The 20,648-nt window shown below is 44.4% G+C and overlaps 1 protein-coding gene across 2 annotated transcripts in view; it reads right to left on the bottom strand.

The window, feature by feature from the left end:
• LOC139754817 (uncharacterized) overlaps nucleotides 1-13,767 on the bottom strand; it is a 126,410-nt gene extending 112,643 nt beyond the window's left edge. Inside the window, exons 1-2 of one of the 2 annotated variants that reach the window (XM_071672668.1) lie at nucleotides 13,720-13,767; nucleotides 1,521-5,161 (exon numbers count right to left, since the gene is read on the bottom strand). In XM_071672668.1, coding sequence (XP_071528769.1) covers nucleotides 1,521-5,124 — 3,604 coding nt within the window. In that variant the 5' untranslated portion in view covers nucleotides 5,125-5,161; nucleotides 13,720-13,767. Of the gene's footprint in view, nucleotides 1-1,520; nucleotides 5,162-13,697 lie in introns of both variants that reach the window. The other variant, XM_071672667.1, reaches the window with a different exon arrangement.
• Between the last annotated feature and the right edge of the window lie 6,881 nt (nucleotides 13,768-20,648).

The following is a 20,648-nucleotide window of genomic DNA, read 5'->3' as shown; positions in this document are numbered from 1 at the left end:
AGCACATCATCGACAACGTTCAGGAGTGGACTACAGCCAACAACATCACTATCATTGACATCAACTGTGATGATGCACATCAACCTGTGCTTAGACAATATCCTGTCCCCTGACATTGTACTATGCCCTGACATCTTCTGTGTACTCAGGGACATTAAACTTCTTGGTGTCAAAACAGACAAGGGTTTAAACTGGAGCAGTCATGTCACCAATATCATCAAACCTTCTTCATACCACCTGTACCTTATTTTTGCCAACTGAAATAACCAGGTGTCCCACCAAATGAATTCAGGAATATCTATAACATATTCATTCTACCTAAGCTCACCTATGACTTCCCAGCCTGGTCCTCCTCAATAACAGCTACACAAAGGGACAGCCACAAAGAGAGCAGAAAAGGGCATGCAAGATCATCCAGGGCCCTTCCTACACGAGGACCTCATTTTGCTGAACCTGTCCACCATCTCTAAACTACACTGGCAGCTCAAATGACAGTTTGGCAATAAACTGCTGACATATCCCAGTCACAGACATCTCCCCCCCCCCAGCACCCCTCCACCAAAGACTGCTGTTCATCAACACAATCGACTTTTTCCAATCAGAGCTCATAAAGAAAGGTAAAAAAAAATCCTATACTTACTATGGTGAACTTCTTAAAAATTCATGAAAAAGTGCATAGTTATGCAAGTGAACAGCTTATTTCCTGCTAATTAGCTTATGTGGCATGTCAACTACTTTATTACTGTAACAATTCATCACTTAATGTTCAGTCAAGCTCATGAACATAACACAGACTCTGTAAATATCCCTGTATACCTGCCATCCTGGATATCTAAATGTACCTAACCGATATGCTTTTTGAAACTGAAAATATCTGGCTCACCCTAATCTTAAGCTCTTGTATAATCAGTTAACCGGTAACTATCATGGCCTCCCACTTATGTAATATCTGTAATACCTCAGTAGTATATTTTCAGCCAAATGACTGCCTTCATTCAATAAACTCTTGTTCATTTCATTTCATCTATTCATATGTACATGAAAGAAGGCCTATATGCATTATAAAATCAACATACAAAGCCCTCCATAATTTTGTCATCATTTCTCAACATGCCTGGTGAGTATCTGAGCTATAATTCTTTCTTATCTATAAATACTTCTTACTGTTAAAGATAAAGCTGACTTGGAGAAATATTAGTCTAATCTATGTCTTCACTTATCAACACTATCCTAGGATAACTAGGTCTGAAGTTGAAGGGAGTTGCCAAGCTAATTCTGTCTGGATTTGAAGATTTCTAAGCTAATTCAGTCTGTATTTGAAGGGGGTCTCTAAGCTAATTCAATCTGGATTTGAAGGCAATTTCTGTGTAAGTATACATAATCACCCAAGCCAGCACAAATGAATGGGAAAATTTATTATCTAACAAGACTTCTTCCAAGCCAAAAATTTCTTTTACTCATGCCAACAAGCACATATTCTCTAAACATTCCTTCTTTATATCTAACTCAATATGACTTACCTTTACCAGACTGGAGAATGTGTTCCTCCTTGACCTTACGCTCTTCATCCCTACTGAGTAACACCTGGGGTTCCAACTCAACCTGAGCTGTAGTCAGAGGTGTTGATGTCATTAGAGGTGTACTTTGCTCTTCAATCAAACTTTCTATCAAATTTTCCTCCCTCAGGTATCTTCCTCCATGAGCCTCTATCACAGCTTGCTGAGCTAGTGGTCTTGATAAACCTACTGTTATATGAACATTACTGATGGATGAAGCTTCTGAAGTAGGAGTTTGTGAAGTGGCTTCAGAAAGTGATGATGACAAACATGGAGAAGGAAATGCTGATGAATATAAGGCAAAGGATGGATGTGATTCTGAGTTAGGTACCTCTAAAAGGTCATCCATTGGAAGTGAACTGAGAGAATTTGTCATCAAATTTGTTGTAGCAGAATTATTTTCATGGATGTTAAAATTAGGATGATCAGATGATGGCAAGTTTGATGGTAATGGTGAAGGGACAGGTGTTGAATCTACTGTTGGCAAGGTAAAGCTGACAGATGTAACAGAATTGCTCACTGGTGCCTCCCCATTTGTAGAGTATGTCACTGGCACAATACCCACAGAATCGTTGGAAGAATCAGATGAGGAATCAGATGATAATGTAAGCAACTGCATGGGATATAAAGAAACAGATACACGAAGTAAATCAGAACTGATGCTGGATGAAGATAAGATACAGCCAGAAGAGGATGATGGAGAGGCTATAACAGAGCTGGAAGTGGTTGACATTGTAGATTCTGAAGGTACCAATGCATTAGGCATTGATAAGCTTGAACTAGATGATGATGATCCTGAAGATACTGAGAGATTTGATACTGATAAAGTAACCATACGATCTGCTAGTGATGCAACTGGTCTTACTGATGGAGTTGATTCAGTAACACATATTGAAGCAGTAACTGCTGGAGATGTTTCTGAGGTATATGTAGATGGTGGTGCTGCAGTTGATATCACAGCCACTGTAGATGCACTTGTAGCTGATATAGTATTAAGCACTGATACTGGCACACATGATAAAGTTACAGCTGTTGATGCAGCTGAAGTAAATAAAGGAGCAACTATTGATGTGGTTTTAGATGATACAATTGGAGTCGATGTAGTTACTGATGATACTAAAGTAGTTGCTGACCCTGGATTAATTGACCGTGATGAAGTGGATAAAACTGCAGGTGCTGATGAATATGGAACAGTATCAACTGTTGAAGCAACAGTTGTCGATGCAAGTAAACTTACAGATGTAGCTTCATCTATTGTCTTATTATTTGTTGATAAAGTAAATCCTACATATGACATACATTCCTTTAAAATTCTATCATCTGATGATACAGAAGGTGCTGTAGTTGTAGTTGTACTTATCATTCTGTCACATGCAGATGAAGGTGCTGTAGTAGTAGCTGCACTTATCAATTTATTATTTGATGACAAACAAGGTGCTGTAGAATTAGTTACACTTATCATTCTATCATTTGATGATAAAGAAGGTGCTTTAGATATAATAGCTGCATTCTTTATATAATCACTTGATAAAAATGAAGATATAGAAGCTGTATTTATTGTTTTGTCATTTCTCAATAAAGTAGGTGCTATAGATGTAGTAGCTGTATTCATTGTTCTGTCATTTCTCAATAAAGTAGGTGCTGTAGATGTAGTAGCTGCATTTATTGTTCTGTCATTTCTCAATAAAGTAGGTGCTATAGATGTAGTAGCTGTATTTATTGTTCCGTCATTTCCCAATAAAGTAGGTGCTGTAGATGTAGTAGCTGCATTTATTGCTTTGTCATTTCTCAATAAAGTAGGTGCTATAGATGTAATAGCTGCATTTATTGTTCTGTCATTTCTCAATAAAGTAGGTGCTGTAGATGTAGTAGCTGCATTTATTGTTCTGTCATTTCTCAATAAAGTAGGTGCTGTAGATGTTGTAGCTGCATTTATTGTTTTGTCATTTCCCAATAAAATAGGTGCTGTAGATGTAGTAACTGTATTTACTGTTCCGTCATTTCCCAATAAAGTAGGTGCTATAGATGTAGTAGCTGCATTTATTGTTCTGTCATTTCTCAATAAAATAGGTGCTGCAGATGTAGTAGCTGCATTTATTGTTCTGTCATTTCTCAATAAAATAGGTGCTGCAGATGTAGTAGCTGCATTTATTGTTCTGTCATTTCCCAATAAAATAGGTTCTGTGGATGCAGTAGCTGCATTTATGGCTCTGTCCTTTCTCAATAAAATGGGTGCTTTAGATGCAGCTGCATTTATTGTTCTGTCATTTCTCAATAAAGTAGGTGCTATAGATGTAGTAACTGTATTTATTGTTCTGTCATTTATCAATAAAGTAGGTGCTGTAGATGTAGTAGCTGCATTTACTGTTCTGTCATTTCTCAATAAAGTAGGTGTGGTATATGTAGTAGCTGCATTTACTGTTCTGTCATTTCTTGATACACTAGGTGCAGTAGATGTAGTACTTGTATTTTTTGTTTTCTCATTTCTCAATAAAGTAGGCAATATAGATGTAGTAGCTGCATTTACTGTTCTGTCATTTATCAAAAAAGTAGGTGCTGTAGATGTAGAAGCTGCACTTACTGTTCTGTCACTTAATACAGTAGATACTGTAGATGTAGTAGCTGCATTTATTATTCTATCATTATTTGCTGATAACGTAGGTAATGAAGATGATATAGATATAGCTGTTACATTAGCTGCTATTAATTTAGTCAGTGCTGTAGATGCTAGTGTGCATACAGCTGATTTGTAAGATAAAGCTGCTTCTGTAGATGGTATTACTGTGACACTACTTTCTGAAAATTCTGATATATCACCTGAAGTTGCCGAGGAAGTATTTGAAACACAGGTAAAAGGTGAAGTTGCCAGGGCAGTACCCGAAACACAGGTAACAGGTTCTGACAATGTATTGTTTGAAGGTGCAGATGCAGTATTAGAAAGACATGAAGTTACCGAGGCAGTAACTGACACACTTGAAGTTGCTGAGGCAGTATCTGAAACTCTCGAAGTTGGCAAAGCCGTATTTGAAATGCCTGAAGTGTTTGAAGCAGTTTCTAAAACATCTGAAATTGCTGAGGCAGTATCTGAAGCACCTGAAGTTGCTAATGAAGTATGTGAAGCACCTGAAGTTGTCAAGGCAAAATCTGAAACACCTGAAGTTACTGAGGCAGTATTTGAACCACACATAAAAGGTTCTGTAATAGTTACTGATTCAGAAGCTGCTGTTTTTACAATTGATGTAGGTAGAGTTGTCGTTACTTCTGATACTGCTGCTGTCCTTAAATCAACTGCTGTTGCTGAAAATACAGTTGCATTTAATGTATTTATAACCTGTGACAGTGAAGAGTCTGATGATCCTGCAACTGCTGTCGACAATATATTTGCTGTTGATGTACAAGATGACACTGTTGAATGTACAGAGATATCTACTTCCCTCACGGAGTTGTTTGCTGTTTCAATAGCTGCCCCTACATTGCTTCCCTCTAGTGTTGATGCATTTGGTCGAATAAGAGCTGGACGTCTTCTTGGTGGTTCCCATTCACCTTTATCCTCAAAAAATCTCTTCATTCTTCAGCTTCATGGGAAACATCATGTGCACTCCAATCTAGAAATATACAGAACACAAAACATCAGATTTTGTAAAATATATTTTCATAATCCATCAATACATTATAAAAGCTCTCTTTAAAATTACAAGAAAAAAAGAGATCAAGAAAGAGAGTATCTCTGATGAGATTTGCCTGAGGCAGAGGTAGTGCACAATGCTAACTGTGTAACAAACTTGGCAGATGATGTAGGTAAGTGCCTTCGGTATCTTAAAACCAAATGCTCATCCACACACACAGATCTTCCATTGAAGCTGTACAAGGAATTATTCCATGAATTAGCTACATCAATAACTGCCATATATAACTTCATTCACAGTCTAAATGCCCTACACCTTGGAAGACAGCATATGTCACTCCTCCATTCAAATCCAATAAACCCAAGTCTCTTAATACCTTATACCCTGTCGTCATTACTCCAATCTCCAGTCTAATTTGTGAAAGTTTTGTGTTTAACTGAGCCTAAGCTGACCCTGATAATCACCCTTAAGAGTGAACTATGGCCAATGATGTCACCATCAATCACACCACAACTTTGATGATGCACATCAACCTGGGCACAGACATCCTGCCCCCTGGCATCACAATAGGCCCTGACAATCTCCACATAGTCTAAGCCTTCAAAATTTTCAGTATTTAAACTGAAAGAACCATCTCAGCACTATCATCAAATCTTCCTCATACCATTTATACCTTCTCAGCCAAATGAGTTCAATAGATATCCCATCATTTGAACTTAAAAATGTCTATACTATCTTCATTCTACTTAAGCTGATCTACGTCTTCCCAGCTTTGTCCTCCTCCCTTAAAGATACCCAGGGGCACCAGCGGGAAAGAATACAGAAAAAAAGCATGTACAAACTTCCTGGGCACTTCTTACACCAGCTGGAATTCCATGAGGTCTTCATCTTGCTGAACCTGTCCACCCTCTTTAACAAAACTCTGGCAGCTCACACAGCAGTCAAGCCATGAACAGCCAATACATCCTCAGCAGTGAGTACTTACTCTATAAATCTTCCACTCACACTCATTCTCTACCAGTCATGGGTAATGCAATGAAACCATAGCTCCTTATCCACATCCTGGATCAAAAGACCTTTCCATGGTCTACCCTGGACATTTCACATGCCCTGGTTCAGCCCTTTGACAGCATATTGACTTCAGTATAACACATTGTTCCAATTCACTCTATTCCATGAACACCTCTCACCCTCCTGCATGTACAGGCCCCAATCATTCAAAATCTTTATCAATCCATCTTCCATCCCTAATTTGGCCTTCTGCTTCTCCTTGTTCCCTCCACTTCTCACACAAATATCCTTTTTGTCAACCTTTCCTCATCCATTCTCTCCATACATCCAAACCATTTCAACATACCCTCTTCTGCTCTCTCAACCACACTCTTATTTCAACACATCTCTATCAACCTTTCATCACTTACTCAATCAAACCGCCTCATACCAAATATTATCCTTAAACATTCAATTTTCTTCCTCCGCAAAACACGATCTATATTCCATTGCCTGGCTACTTCATGGAACCACTATTCCTTCAAACATACCCATTCTTACTCTCAGAGATAACATTCTCTCTTTCCAAACATTCTTCATCGCTCACAGAACCTTTGCCCCTCCCCGACCCTATGACTCACTCCCACTTCAGTGGTTTCATTCATTTCCAAATCCACTCCCAGATATCTAAAACACTTCACTTCCTCCAATTTTTCTCCATTCAAACTTACATCCCAATCAACTTGTCCCTCAACCCTGCTGAACCAAATAATCTTGTTTTTATTCACATTTACTCTCAACTTTCACCTTTCACACACACTTCCAGGCTCAGTCACCAACTTCTGCAGTTTATCACTCAAATCAGCCACCAGTGCTGTATTATATTCGAAAAACAATTGACTCACTTCCCAGGCCCTCTCATCCCCAATAGACTGCATACTCACTCCTCTTTCCAAGATTCCTGCATTTACCACCATTACAATCCTACTCATAAACAAATTAAATAGCAATGGTGACAGACTGCAGACTGACCCTCACAATGAACTGTTCACTCCCCTCTCTCCCTACTCATACACACGCCTCATACCCTTGATATAAAATAGTCACTGCTTCCAGCAGCTTACTTCCCACACCATATCATTATAACCTTCTACAAAGCATCTCCATCAACCCTATCATTTGCCTTCTCCACATCAATAAATACCACATGCAAATCCATCTGCTTTTCTACAAATTTCTCACACATTCTTTAAAGGAAACACCTGATCCTCACATCCTCTACCACTTCTGAAACCACACTGCTCCTCCCCAATCTGATGCTTTTGCATGCCTTCCCCTTCTCAATTGATACCCTCCCATAACCTTACCTGGTGTACTCAACAAATTTATACCTCTGTAGTTTGTACACTCACCTTCAACCCCTCTGCCTTTATATGACGACACTATACGTGCATTCCACTAATTTCACTTGTTTCCTTGCCTATGGATCATGCAATCTAAAATGAAAATAATGGTAAATTACCATTTCTAGATTGCATGATCCATAGGCAAGGAAAAAGTTTAAGTTTAGCATATACAGAAAACCTACCAATGTATGCTCATATATCCATCATTACTCATCTCAACATGACAGAGTTAAATTATCATCATTTCAATCTATGTTCCTTAGGGCATTACGTATTTGCAGTCCAGAGTTTATTGATGATGAGTTTGAGAAGATATATTCTATTGGATCTAAGATAAAGTAACCTAGATCTTTCATTGATAAATCCCTTAAGTTAGCAAAAAATCATCTTATAGATGATTTAATCAGGAATTCACCAGAAAATTCTCCTGGATGCATCTATAAAGTGCCATGTGGAAATTGTGATAAATTCTATGTTGAGCAGACTGGTAAGGATCTTTCTGTTAGACTTAAGCAACATAAATATAGTATAAGAACAGGACAAGAATCAAATGCCTTGTTTAATCACCTTACAAACTATGATCATTGTATTGACTGGAGTAACGCCATCTCAGTTATTAACTCTAACTCTATTACCACGAGAAATATCATTGAATCTTCTATTATTCAATATATAAAGAATTATAATCTTAATATTAGTGATGATTTATATAAATTAGATAACTTTATTGCTGATAAAATTTGTAAAATGATAAGTTTATGAACACTCGTTGTCTGTCTTGGACAATCGCATGTTTACCAAATGGCATCCTAGCTTCGTCTCTTCGATAAATATCTACTGACTGTTATATTTCTCTCTTGTGTCTCCCCTAATGATGTGATTATTACATGAAAGTGCACGTGGGATCTTATCGTGTTTCATTTTCCCCCTGGACTCATAGGAATATCTTGATCACACACTAAATTGTGATCCTTTCCAATGTGTATATATGTATATGTCTGTGTATGTATATGTATATATATGTCGATATGTATATGAGCAAGGTTATTAGGTACAGTAGGGTTGAGGGTCAAGTCAATTGGGAGGTGAGTTTGAATGGAGAAAAACTGGAGGAAGTGAAGTGTTTTAGATATCTGGGAGTGGATCTGGCAGCTGATGGAACCATGGAAGCGGAAGTGGATCATAGGGTGGGGGAGGGGGCGAAAATTCTGGGGGCCTTGAAGAATGTGTGGAAGTTGAGAACATTATATCGGAAAGCAAAAATGGGTATGTTTGAAGGAATAGTGGTTCCAACAATGTTGTATGGTTGCGAGGCGTGGGCTATGGATAGAGTTGTGCGCAGGAGGATGGATGTGCTGGAAATGAGATGTTTGAGGACAATGTGTGGTGTGAGGTGGTTTGATCGAGTGAGTAACGTAAGGGTAAGAGAGATGTGTGGAAATAAAAAGAGCGTGGTTGAGAGAGCAGAAGAGGGTGTTTTGAAGTGGTTTGGGCACATGGAGAGAATGAGTGAGGAAAGATTGACCAAGAGGATATATGTCTCGGAGGTGGAGGGAACGAGGAGAAGAGGGAGACCAAATTGGAGGTGGAAAGATGGAGTGAAAAAGATTTTGTGTGATCGGGGCCTGAACATGCAGGAGGGTGAAAGGAGGGCAAGGAATAGAGTGAATTGGAGCGATGTGGTATACCGGGGTTGACGTGCTGTCAGTGGATTGAATCAAGGCATGTGAAGTGTCTGGGGTAAACCATGGAAAGCTGTGTAGGTATGTATATTTGCGTGTGTGGACGTATGTATATACATGTGTATGGGGGTGGGTTGGGCCATTTCTTTCGTCTGTTTCCTTGTGCTACCTCGCAAACGCGGGAGACAGCGACAAAGTATAATAAAAAAATAATATAATGTATATGAGCGTATATGGGTGTTTATGTATATATACATATATATGAGTGGATGGGCCATTCTTCGTCTGTTTCCTAGCACTGCCTTGCTGATGTGGGAAACAGCGATTATGTATAATAATAATATATTTATTTATTTATTTATTTATTTTGCTTTGTCACTGTTTCCCGTGTTTGCGAGGTAGCGCAAGGAAACAGACGAAAGAAATGGCCCAACCCACCCCCATACCCATGTATATACATACACGTCCACACACACAAATATACATACCTATACATCTCAATGTACACATAAATATACACACACAGACACATACATATATACCCATGCACACAATTCACACTGTCTGCCTTTATTCATTCCCATTGCCACCTCACCACACATGGAATACCATCCCCCTCCCCCCTCATGTGTGCGAGGTAGCGCAAGGAAAAGACAACAAAGGCCCCATTCGTTCACACTCAGTCTCTAGCTGTCATGCAATAATGCCCAAAACCACAGCTCCCTTTCCACATCCAGGCCCCACACAACTTTCCATGGTTTACCCCAGACGCTTCACATGCCCTGATTCAATCCACTGACAGCACATCAACCCCGGTATACCACATCGATCCAATTCACTCTATTCCTTGCTCGCCTTTCACCCTCCTGCATGTTCAGGCCCCGATCACTCAAAATCTTTTTCATTCCATCTTTCCACCTCCAATTTGGTCTCCACTTCTCCTCATTCCCTCCACCTCCAACACATATATCCTCTTGGTCAATCTTTCCTCACTCATTCTCTCCATGTGCCCAAACCATTTCAAAACACCTTCTGCTCTCTCAACCACGCTCTTTTTATTTCTACACATCTCTCTTACCCTTACATTACTTGCTCGATCAAACCACCTCACACCACACATTGTCCTCAAACATCTCATTTCCAGCACATCCACCCTCCTGCGCACAACTCTTATCCATAGCCCACGCCTTGCAACCATACAACATTGTTGGAACCACTATTCCTTCAAACATACCCATTTTTGCTTTCCGAGATAATGTTCTCGACTTCCAAACATTCTTCAAGGCTCCCAGGATTTTCGCCCCCTCCCCCACCCTATGATTCACTTCCGCTTCCATGGTTCCATCCGCTGCCAGATCCACTCCCAGATATCTAAAAGACTTTACTTCCTCCAGATTTTCTCCATTCAAACTTACCTCCCAATTGATTTGACCCTCAACCCTATTGTACCTAATAAATAACCTTGCTCTTATTCACATTTACTCTTAACTTTCTTCTTTCACACACTTTACCAAACTCAGTCACCAGCTTCTGCAGTTCCTCACATGAATCAGCCACCAGCGCTGTATCATCAGCGAACAACAACTAACTCACTTCCCAAGCTCTCTCATCCACAACAGACTTCATACTTGCCCCTCTTTCCAAAACTCTTGCATTCACCTCCCTAACAATAATAATAATAATAATAATAATAATAAGAATGATTAAAACATACATATTTCATTTTTTCATACATATTCACCATTTCCCACCTTAGCGAGGTAGTGTCAATAACAGAGGACTGAGCCTTAAAGGGAAAATTCTCACTTGTTCCCCTTCTCTTGGAAAAGTAAAACCTGGGGAGAAGGATTTTCAGTCTCCTTCTTCCAACGCTTTTAGTCGCATTCTACAACACGCAGGGAACCACTATATGGTCTAATTCAGTTGTCTAATGCAGGTGAATCATGAATAACAAAACATATTTTTTTTAGAACTAAAACTATTTAAATCACCATTTCTAATGTAATTCAGCGAGAGTCTTCTTGGGTGTAGAGTAAAATAATCAAATAATCAATTATTTTAGTGTAAAAATCAGTGAATAATCAACTACTTTGGTGTAAAATCAGTCTTGCTTTGAAAATTCATGATCAGTTCTTTTAAACTGTGAACAGGGCTTAGCTTCATAGCCTTTCATGTCATTGAGAATTTCTAGCATAAGTTTTATAAGTTTCAAAGCCTCTACAGATTTAGTCATACCTTAAATCATTAAAATTGATTCAAATAGTCTAACACCTTCACAATAAGTCCATTCCAGCCAATTCTGTTTGGGGGGGGGGGGGGGTAAAAGCTTAAATAAATTATCGCAACTCTTCCTTAAAACATTTGGATGAGAACTGGTTCTGCATGGGCCGCCACCACCAAATGGGGAATGGGTACGAGAAGTACAGCTAATTTGTCCAGATGCAAGTCTACCTTTGGTTAATGAGACAAAATGACTTATAACTGATAAATATTATTGAGGTTTTCAGAAAGGCAGAAAATGTATGGGTCAGAAGACTTGTGAAAATAGGTGGTGTTGGAAAAGAGGCTTGTGTGAAGAGATACCAGGAGAGACTGAGTGTTGAATGGCAAAAGATGAGATTAAAAGCTCTCTGAGTGCTGAGAAACAGTGGTGGCATATGTGAGAGAGCTGTGTGGCATGCAGAAGGTGGGAGGTCGACAGGTGAAAAGGAGTAGTTAGTGGTGAAATAATGTTGTAAATGAATAAGAAAAGAGAGCCCATCTCTCAAAGACTCTTGCATTTACCTCCCTTAGCACCTAAACGATAAATCAATTAAAGTCATGGTGATATTACACACACACCTGCTGCAGACCAGCCTTCACTTAGAACCACTCACTTTCCTCTTTTCCTACTTGTACACATACCTTATACCCTTGAAAAAAAAAGAAAAAAAAAAAACTGCTTCTAGCAGCTTTCCTTCCATATAATATATATGTAAGTCCTTCCACAAGGAATATGTCAACCCTATCATATGCTTTCTCTAGATCCACAAATGCTACATGCAAATCCTTCTGTTTCTCTAGGTATTTCTAACACATATACTTCAAAGCAAACACTTGATGCACATACCCTCAAGCACTATTGAAACTACAATAATCCTCCCCGATCTGATGATCTGTGCATGCTTTCACCCTCTCAATCACTAGTCTCCCATACAACGTACCACGTACACTCAACAAACATATACCGCTGTAGTTTGAACACACACCTTTGTTCCCCTTGCCTTTATACAATGGCACTAAACAAGGATTCTGTCAATCCTCAGGCAAATCACCATGATACATACATACACTAAAATCCTAACCAAGCAATCAGCAACTCAGTCATCTCTTTCTTAAGAAATTCACCCACAGTACCACCCACTTTAATCATTTCATCAAACACAAGACTCATCACCTCTTCTCTCTTCTCCAAACCACTCTCCATGACTCGCACTTCATATACCACCTCAACCCAAACACAAAATGTCCTCACTGTATTTTCGCTTTACTTAGTCTGTAAATTGACTTACAAACCAAATAAAGATCGACAAAATCTGAACAATGTTTTTTGTAAGCCATTTGCAGCATAGTCACCTTTATAATGTCTTTGCACATGTATGAGGATCTCATTATACCCCCAGGCATCCCTCCTATTTATTTCCTAGTTGCTAGACTTTGATGAAAATGTTACCAATGTGCAAACATTTCAAAATTTTGATTTATACTGTTTTTACCTAACAATTTCCCTTTAATTCAAATCCCTGCCCACTTTAAAAGTTTTTTTTCTTGATGGCATAGTTCTACATCTAAAATCTCAGTCTGTATCAACTTCAAGAATCCAGTGGTATCAGTTCATCGAAATTTACAAAATAGAAAATGTGACGACCAAAACCTGAAAAATTACCAACTAATTCCAACTATGGAACATGAAGATTGTAAACATTGCTTATATGGACAAGTCAGAGAGCCTAACAACCCAAAATATATCTTCTTTGTGCAACAGATTGGCCAACCAGTGAGCAGGACAGGATATATTATTGAACGACTTTATGATCAACATTTTCTGTAACCCCTACAGTAAGACAAATGGCATCCATCATCCATCCAGTAAAGGGAAACATTGAGAATCATCGACTAGTAATCCAGTCTGACCAGTTTGTGGAATGTAATGAGGTCACAATGTAATGAGGTCACAATGTAATGAGGTCACAATGTTACTAAGTGGAGTTGTGATGAGGCATCTCCTGCCTGCCCACACTTACACTGACCTCAGCCAGCCAAACGGCATCATTATTGACTATTATGGTAGGATACCAGCAGGATGGAGGGTTAATACCAGCAGGATGGAGGGTTAATACTGGCAGGATGGAGGGTTAATAATGGTGGTGGCACAATGGTTGTACCGTCACGACTCACCAGCTGGCCAGCAAGTGTTTACCTGAGGCTCAGCAGCCGAGGTAGACCATCACACGGACCACCACACACTGTACCCTCACCCACCCACCCACCCACCCACCACACACTGTACCCTCACCCACCCACCCACCACACACTGTACCCTCACCCACCCACCCACCACACACTGTACCCTCACCCACCCACCCACCACACACTGTACCTTCACCCACCCACCCACCACACATGGTACACTGTACCCTCACCCACCCACCACACACTGTACCGTCACCCACCCACCCACCACACATGGTACACTGTACCCTCACCCACCCACCACACACTGTACCCTCACCCACCCACCCACCACACATGGTACACTGTACCCTCACCCACCCACCACACACTGTACCCTCACCCACCCACCCACCCACCACACACTGTACCCTCACCCACCCACCCACCACACACTGTACCCTCACCCACCCACCCACCACACACTATACCCTCACCCACCCACCCACCACACATGGTACACTGTACCCTCACCCACCCACCACACACTGTACCGTCACCCACCCACCCACCACACATGGTACACTGTACCCTCACCCACCCACCACACACTGTACCCTCACCCACCCACCCACCCACCACACACTGTACCCTCACCCACCCACCCACCACACACTGTACCCTCACCCACCCACCCACCACACACTGTACCCTCACCCACCCACCCACCACACATGGTACACTGTACCCTCACCCACCCACCACACACTGTACCGTCACCCACCCACCCACCACACATGGTACACTGTACCCTCACCCACCCACCACACACTGTACCCTCACCCACCCACCCACCCACCACACACTGTACCCTCATCCACCCACACACCCACCACACAATGTACCCTCACCCACCCACCCACCACACATGGTACACTGTACCCTCACCCACCCACCACACATGGTACACTTTACCCTCACCCACCCACCACACAAGGTACACTGTACCCTCACCCACCTACCCACCACACATGGTACACTGTACCCTCACCCACCCACCCACCACACATGGTACACTGTACCCTCACCCACCCACCACACACTGTACCCTCACCCACCCACCACACACTGTACCCTCACCCACCCACCACACACTGTACCCTCACCCACCCACCCACCACACATGGTACACTGTACCCTCACCCACCCACCCACCACACATGGTACACTGTTCCCCTCACCCACCCACCCACCACACATGGTACACTGTACCGTCACCCCACCCACCACACATGGTACACTGTACCCTCACCCACCCACCACCACAATGGTACACTGTACCCTCACCCACCCACCACCACACTGTTACCCTCACCCACCCACCCCACCACACATGGTACACTGTACCCTCACCCACCCACCCACACATGGTACACTTTACCCTCACCCACCCACCCACCACACAAGGTACACTGTACCCTCACCCCCCACCCACCACACATGGTACACTGTACCCTCACCCACCCACCCACCACACATGGTACACTGTACCCTCACCCACCCACCACCACACATGTACCCTGACCCCACCCACCCACCACACATGGTACACTGTACCCTCACCCACCCACCCACCACACATGGTACACTGTACCCGTCACCCACCCACCCACATGGTACACTGTACCCTCACCCACCCACCCACAGACACTGTACCCTCACCCACCCACCACACCACAACCCACCCCACCCACCCACCACCCACTGTACACTGTACCACCCACCCACCCACCACACACTGTACCCTCACCCACACCCACCCACCCACACAATGGTACACTGTACCCTCACCCACCCCACCACACATGTACATACCCCACCACCCACCACACATGGTACACTGTACCCTCACCCCACCCACACCATGTCACACATGTACCTACCCACCCACCACACACTGACCTCACCCACCCACCACCACACTGGTACACTGTACCCTCACCCACCCACCCACCACACATGGTACACTGTACCCTCACCCACCCACCACACAGGTACACTGTACCCTCACCCACCCACCACCACACATGGTACACTGTACCCTCACCCACCACACACTGTACTGTACCCACCCACCCACCACACACTGTACCTTCACCCACCCACCCACCACACATGGTACACTGTACCCCACACCCACCACACATGGTACACTGTACCTCACCCACCCACCACACACATGGTACACTGTACCCTCACCCACCCACCCACCACACATGGTACACTGTCCACCCACCTCACACCTGTACCTCACCCACCCACCACACTGGTACACTGTACCCTCACCCACCCACCAACACTGGTACACTGTACCGTCACCCACCACACATGGTACTCTGTACCCTCACCCACCCACCCACCACACATGGTACACTGTCCCCTCACCCACCCACCCACCACACATGGTACACTGTACCCTCACCCACCCACCACACATGGTACACTGTACCCTCACCCACCCACCCACCACACATGGAACACTGTACCGTCACCCACCACATATGGTACACTGTACACCGCACCCACCACACATGGTACACTACACCGTCAGACCCAGAGACTCTCCTACACCGAACACACATGGTACACTATACCGTCAGACCCAGAGACTCTTCCACACCGTGTCACTGTAGACTGCATAATCGCTTGGGGAACCGTCTAGGGACCACCAGTGCCGGGGATAATCTAGAGACCAACAGTGCTGGGGATCATCTAGGGACCACATGTGTTGGGAATCATCTAGGGACCATCAGTGTTGGGTATCACCTAGGGACCACCAGTGCCGGGGATAATCTAGAGACCAACAGTGCTGGGGATCATCTAGGGACCACATGTGTTGGGAATCATCTAGGGACCAACAGTGCTGGGGATCATCTAGGGACCACCAGTGTTGGGTATCATCTAGGGACCATCAGTGTTGGGTATCATCTAGGGACCACCAGTGTTGGGAATCATCTAGGGACCAACAGTGCTGGGGATCATCTAGGGACCACCAGTGTTGGGTATCATCTAGGGACCATCAGTGTTGGGTATCATCTAGGGACCACCAGTGTTGGGAATCATCTAGGGACCAACAGTGATGGGTATCATCTAGGGACCACCAGTGTTGGGAATCATCTAGGGACCAACAGTGCTGGGGATCATCTAGGGACCACCAGTGTTGGGTATCATCTAGGGACCAACAGTGCTGGGGATCATCTAGGGACCACCAGTGTTGGGAATCATCTAGGGACCAACAGTGCTGGGGATCATCTAGGGACCACCAGTGTTGGGTATCATCTAGGGACCATCAGTGTTGGGTATCATCTAGGGACCACCAGTGTTGGGAATCATCTAGGGACCAACAGTGATGGGTATCATCTAGGGACCACCAGTGTTGGGAATCATCTAGGGACCAACAGTGCTGGGGATCATCTAGGGACCACCAGTGTTGGGAATCATCTAGGGACCAACAGTGATGGGTATCATCTAGGGACCACCAGTGTTGGGAATCATCTAGGGACCAACAGTGCTGGGGATCATCTAGGGACCACCTGTGTTGGGAATCATCTAGGGACCACCAGTGTTGGGTATCATCTAGGGACCATCGGTGTTGGGTATCATCTAGGGACCACCAGTGTTGGGAATCATCTAGGGACCAACAGTGCTGGGATCATCTGGGGACCACCTGTGTTGGGAATCATCTAGGGACCAACAGTGCTGGGATCATCTAGGGACCACCTGTGTTGGGAATCATCTAGGGACCAACAGTGTTGGGTATCATCTAGGGACCACCAGTGTTGGGTATCATCTAGAGACCACCAGTGTTGGGTATCATCTAGGGACCACCAGTGTTGGGAATCATCTAGGGACCAACAGTGTTGGGTATCATCTAGGGACCACCAGTGTTGGGAATCATCTAGGGACCACCAGTGTTGGGAATCATCTAGGGACCAACAGTGTTGGGTATCATCTAGGGACCACCAGTGTTGGGTATCATCTAGGGACCACCAGTGTTGGATATCATCTAGGAACCACCAGTGTTGGGTATCATCTAGGGACCACCAGTGTTGGATATCATCTAGGAACCACCAGTGTTGGGTATCATTTAGGGACCATCAGTGATGGGGATCATCTAGGGACCACCAGTGATGGGGATCATCCAGGGACCATCAGTGATGGGGATCATCTAGGGACCACCACTACTGGGGTATCATCTAGGGACCAACAGTGTTGTGGAATCATCTAGGGACCACCAGTGTTGGGTGATCATCTAGGGACCACCAGTGTTGGGGATCATCTAGGGACCATCAGTGATGGGGATCATCTAGGGACCACCACTACTGGGGTATCATCTAGGGACCAACAGTGTTGTGGATCATCCAGGGACCACCAGTGTTGGGATCATCTAGGGACGACCAGTGTTTAGATCATCTTGGAACCACCAGTGTTGGGGATCATCTAGGAACCACCAGTGTTGGGATCATCTAGGGACTATCAGTGTTGGGGATCATCTAGGGACCATCAGTGTTGGGATCATCTAGGGACCACAAGTGTTGGGATCATCTAGGGACCACGTTTTTAGATCATCTAGGAACCACCAGTGTTGGGGATCATCTAGGGACCATCAGTGTTGGGATCATCTAGGGACTACCACTACTGGGGTATCATCTAGGGACCACCAGTGTTGGGGATCATCTAGGGACCAACAGTGTTTGGGATACTCTAGGGACCATCAGTGTTGGGGATCATCTAGGGACGACCAGTGTTGGTGGATGATCTAGGGACAACCAGTGTTGGGGATCATCTAGGGAACACCAGTGTTGGTGGATCATCTAGGGCTACCAGTGTTGGGGGATCGTCTAGGGGCTACCAGTATTAGGGGATCAGCTAGGGACCACCAGTGTTAGGATCATCTAGGGACCACCAGTGTTGGGATTATCTTGAGACCATCCGTGTTGGGGTCATCTAGGGACCACCAGTGTTGGGGGATCATCTAGGGGACACCAGTGTTGGGATCATCTAGGGAACACCAGTGTTGGTGGATCATATAGGGACCACCAGTGTTGGGGATCATCTAGGGCCCATCAGTATTGAAGGATCATCTAGGGACCACTACTGTTGGGGGATCATCTAGGGATCACCAGTGTTGGGGGACCATCTAGGGACCACCAGTGTTGGTGGATGACCTAGGGAACACCAGTGTTGGGATCATCTTGAGACCATCCGTGTTGGGGTCATCTAGGGATCACCAGTGTTGGGGGATCATCTAGGGGACACGTGTTGGGATCATCTAGGGAACACCAGTGTTGGTGGATCATATAGGGACCATCAGTGTTGATGGATCATATAGGACCACCAGTGTTGATGGATCATATAGGGACCACCAGTGTTGGGATCATCTAGGGCCCATCAGTATTGAAGGATCATCTAGGGACCACTACTGTTGGGGGATCATCTAGGGATCACCAGTGTTGGGGGACCATCTAGGGACCACCAGTGTTGGTGGATGACCTAGGGAACACCAGTGTTGGGATAATCTAGGGACCACCAGTGTTGGGTGATTATCTACGGACCAACTGTTTGTGGATGACCTAGGGACTATCAGTGTTGGGATGATCTAGGGACCACCAGTGTTGGGGATGATCTAGGGACCACCGGTGTTGGGGGATGATCTAGGGACCACGAGTGTTGGTGGATGATCTAGGGACCACCGTTGGGAATCATCTAGGGATCACCAGTGTTGGTGGATGATCTAGGGATCACCAGCGTTGGGGATCATCTAGAGACCACGTGTTGGGGGATCATCTAGGGACCACCAGTGTTGGGGTCATATAGGGACCACCAGTGTTGGGGATAATCTAGGGACCACCAGTATTGGTGGATGATCTAAGGATCACCAGTGTTGAGGAGAATCTAGGGACCACCAGTGTTGGGATGATTTAGGGAGCACGCGTTGAAGATGATTTAGGGAGCACGTGTTGGGGATGATCTAGGGACCACCAGTGTTGGGATCATCTAGGGACCACCAATGTTGGGGGATCATCCAGGGACCAGCAGTGTTGGGATCATCAGTTTTGGGGATCTAGGGACCACCAGTGTTGGTGGATGACCTAGGGACCAACAGTGTTTGGGATGATCTACGGACCATCAGTGTCGGGGATCATCTAGGGACGACCAAGTGTTGGTGGATGATCTAGGGACCACCAGTGTTGGGGATCATCTGGGGACCACCAGTGTTGGTGGATAATCTAGGGACCACCAGTGTTGGGATCATCTAGGGACCTCCAGTGATGGGAATTATCTAGGGACCACGAGTTGGGGATGATCTAGGGACCACCAGTGTTGGGATCATCTAGGGACCACCAGCGTTAGTGGATGACCTAGGGACCACCAGTGTTGGGTGTTGGGGATTATCTAGGGACCACCAGTGTTGGGATCATCTAGGGACCACCAATGTTGGGGATCATCCAGGGACCAGCAGTGTTGGGATCATCAGTTTTGGGGATCTAAGGACCACCAGTGTTGGTGGATGACCTAGGGACCAACAGTGTTTGGGATAATCTACGGACCATCAGTGTCGGGGATCATCTAGGGACGACCAGTGTTGGTGGATGATCTAGGGACCACCAGTGTTGGGGATCATCTGGGGACCACCAGTGTTGGGATCATCTGCGGACCTCCAGTGATGGGGATTATGTAGGGACCATCAGTGTTGGGGATGATCTAGGGACCACGAGTAGGGGATGATCTGGGAACCACCAGTGTTGGGATCATCCAAGGACCACCAGTGTTGAGGGATGATCTAGGGATCACCAGTGTTGGGGATGATCTAGGAACCACCAGCGTTGGTGGATGACCTAGGGACCACCAGTGTTGGGGGATGATCTAGGGACCATCAGTGTTGGGGATGATCTA

This window comes from Panulirus ornatus, chromosome 17, assembly GCF_036320965.1.
Source record: "Panulirus ornatus isolate Po-2019 chromosome 17, ASM3632096v1, whole genome shotgun sequence".
Taxonomy (NCBI): domain Eukaryota; kingdom Metazoa; phylum Arthropoda; class Malacostraca; order Decapoda; family Palinuridae; genus Panulirus; species Panulirus ornatus.
The sequence above is the reverse complement of the archived record's forward strand: the minus strand, read 5'-3'. Positions and strand labels throughout refer to the sequence as shown.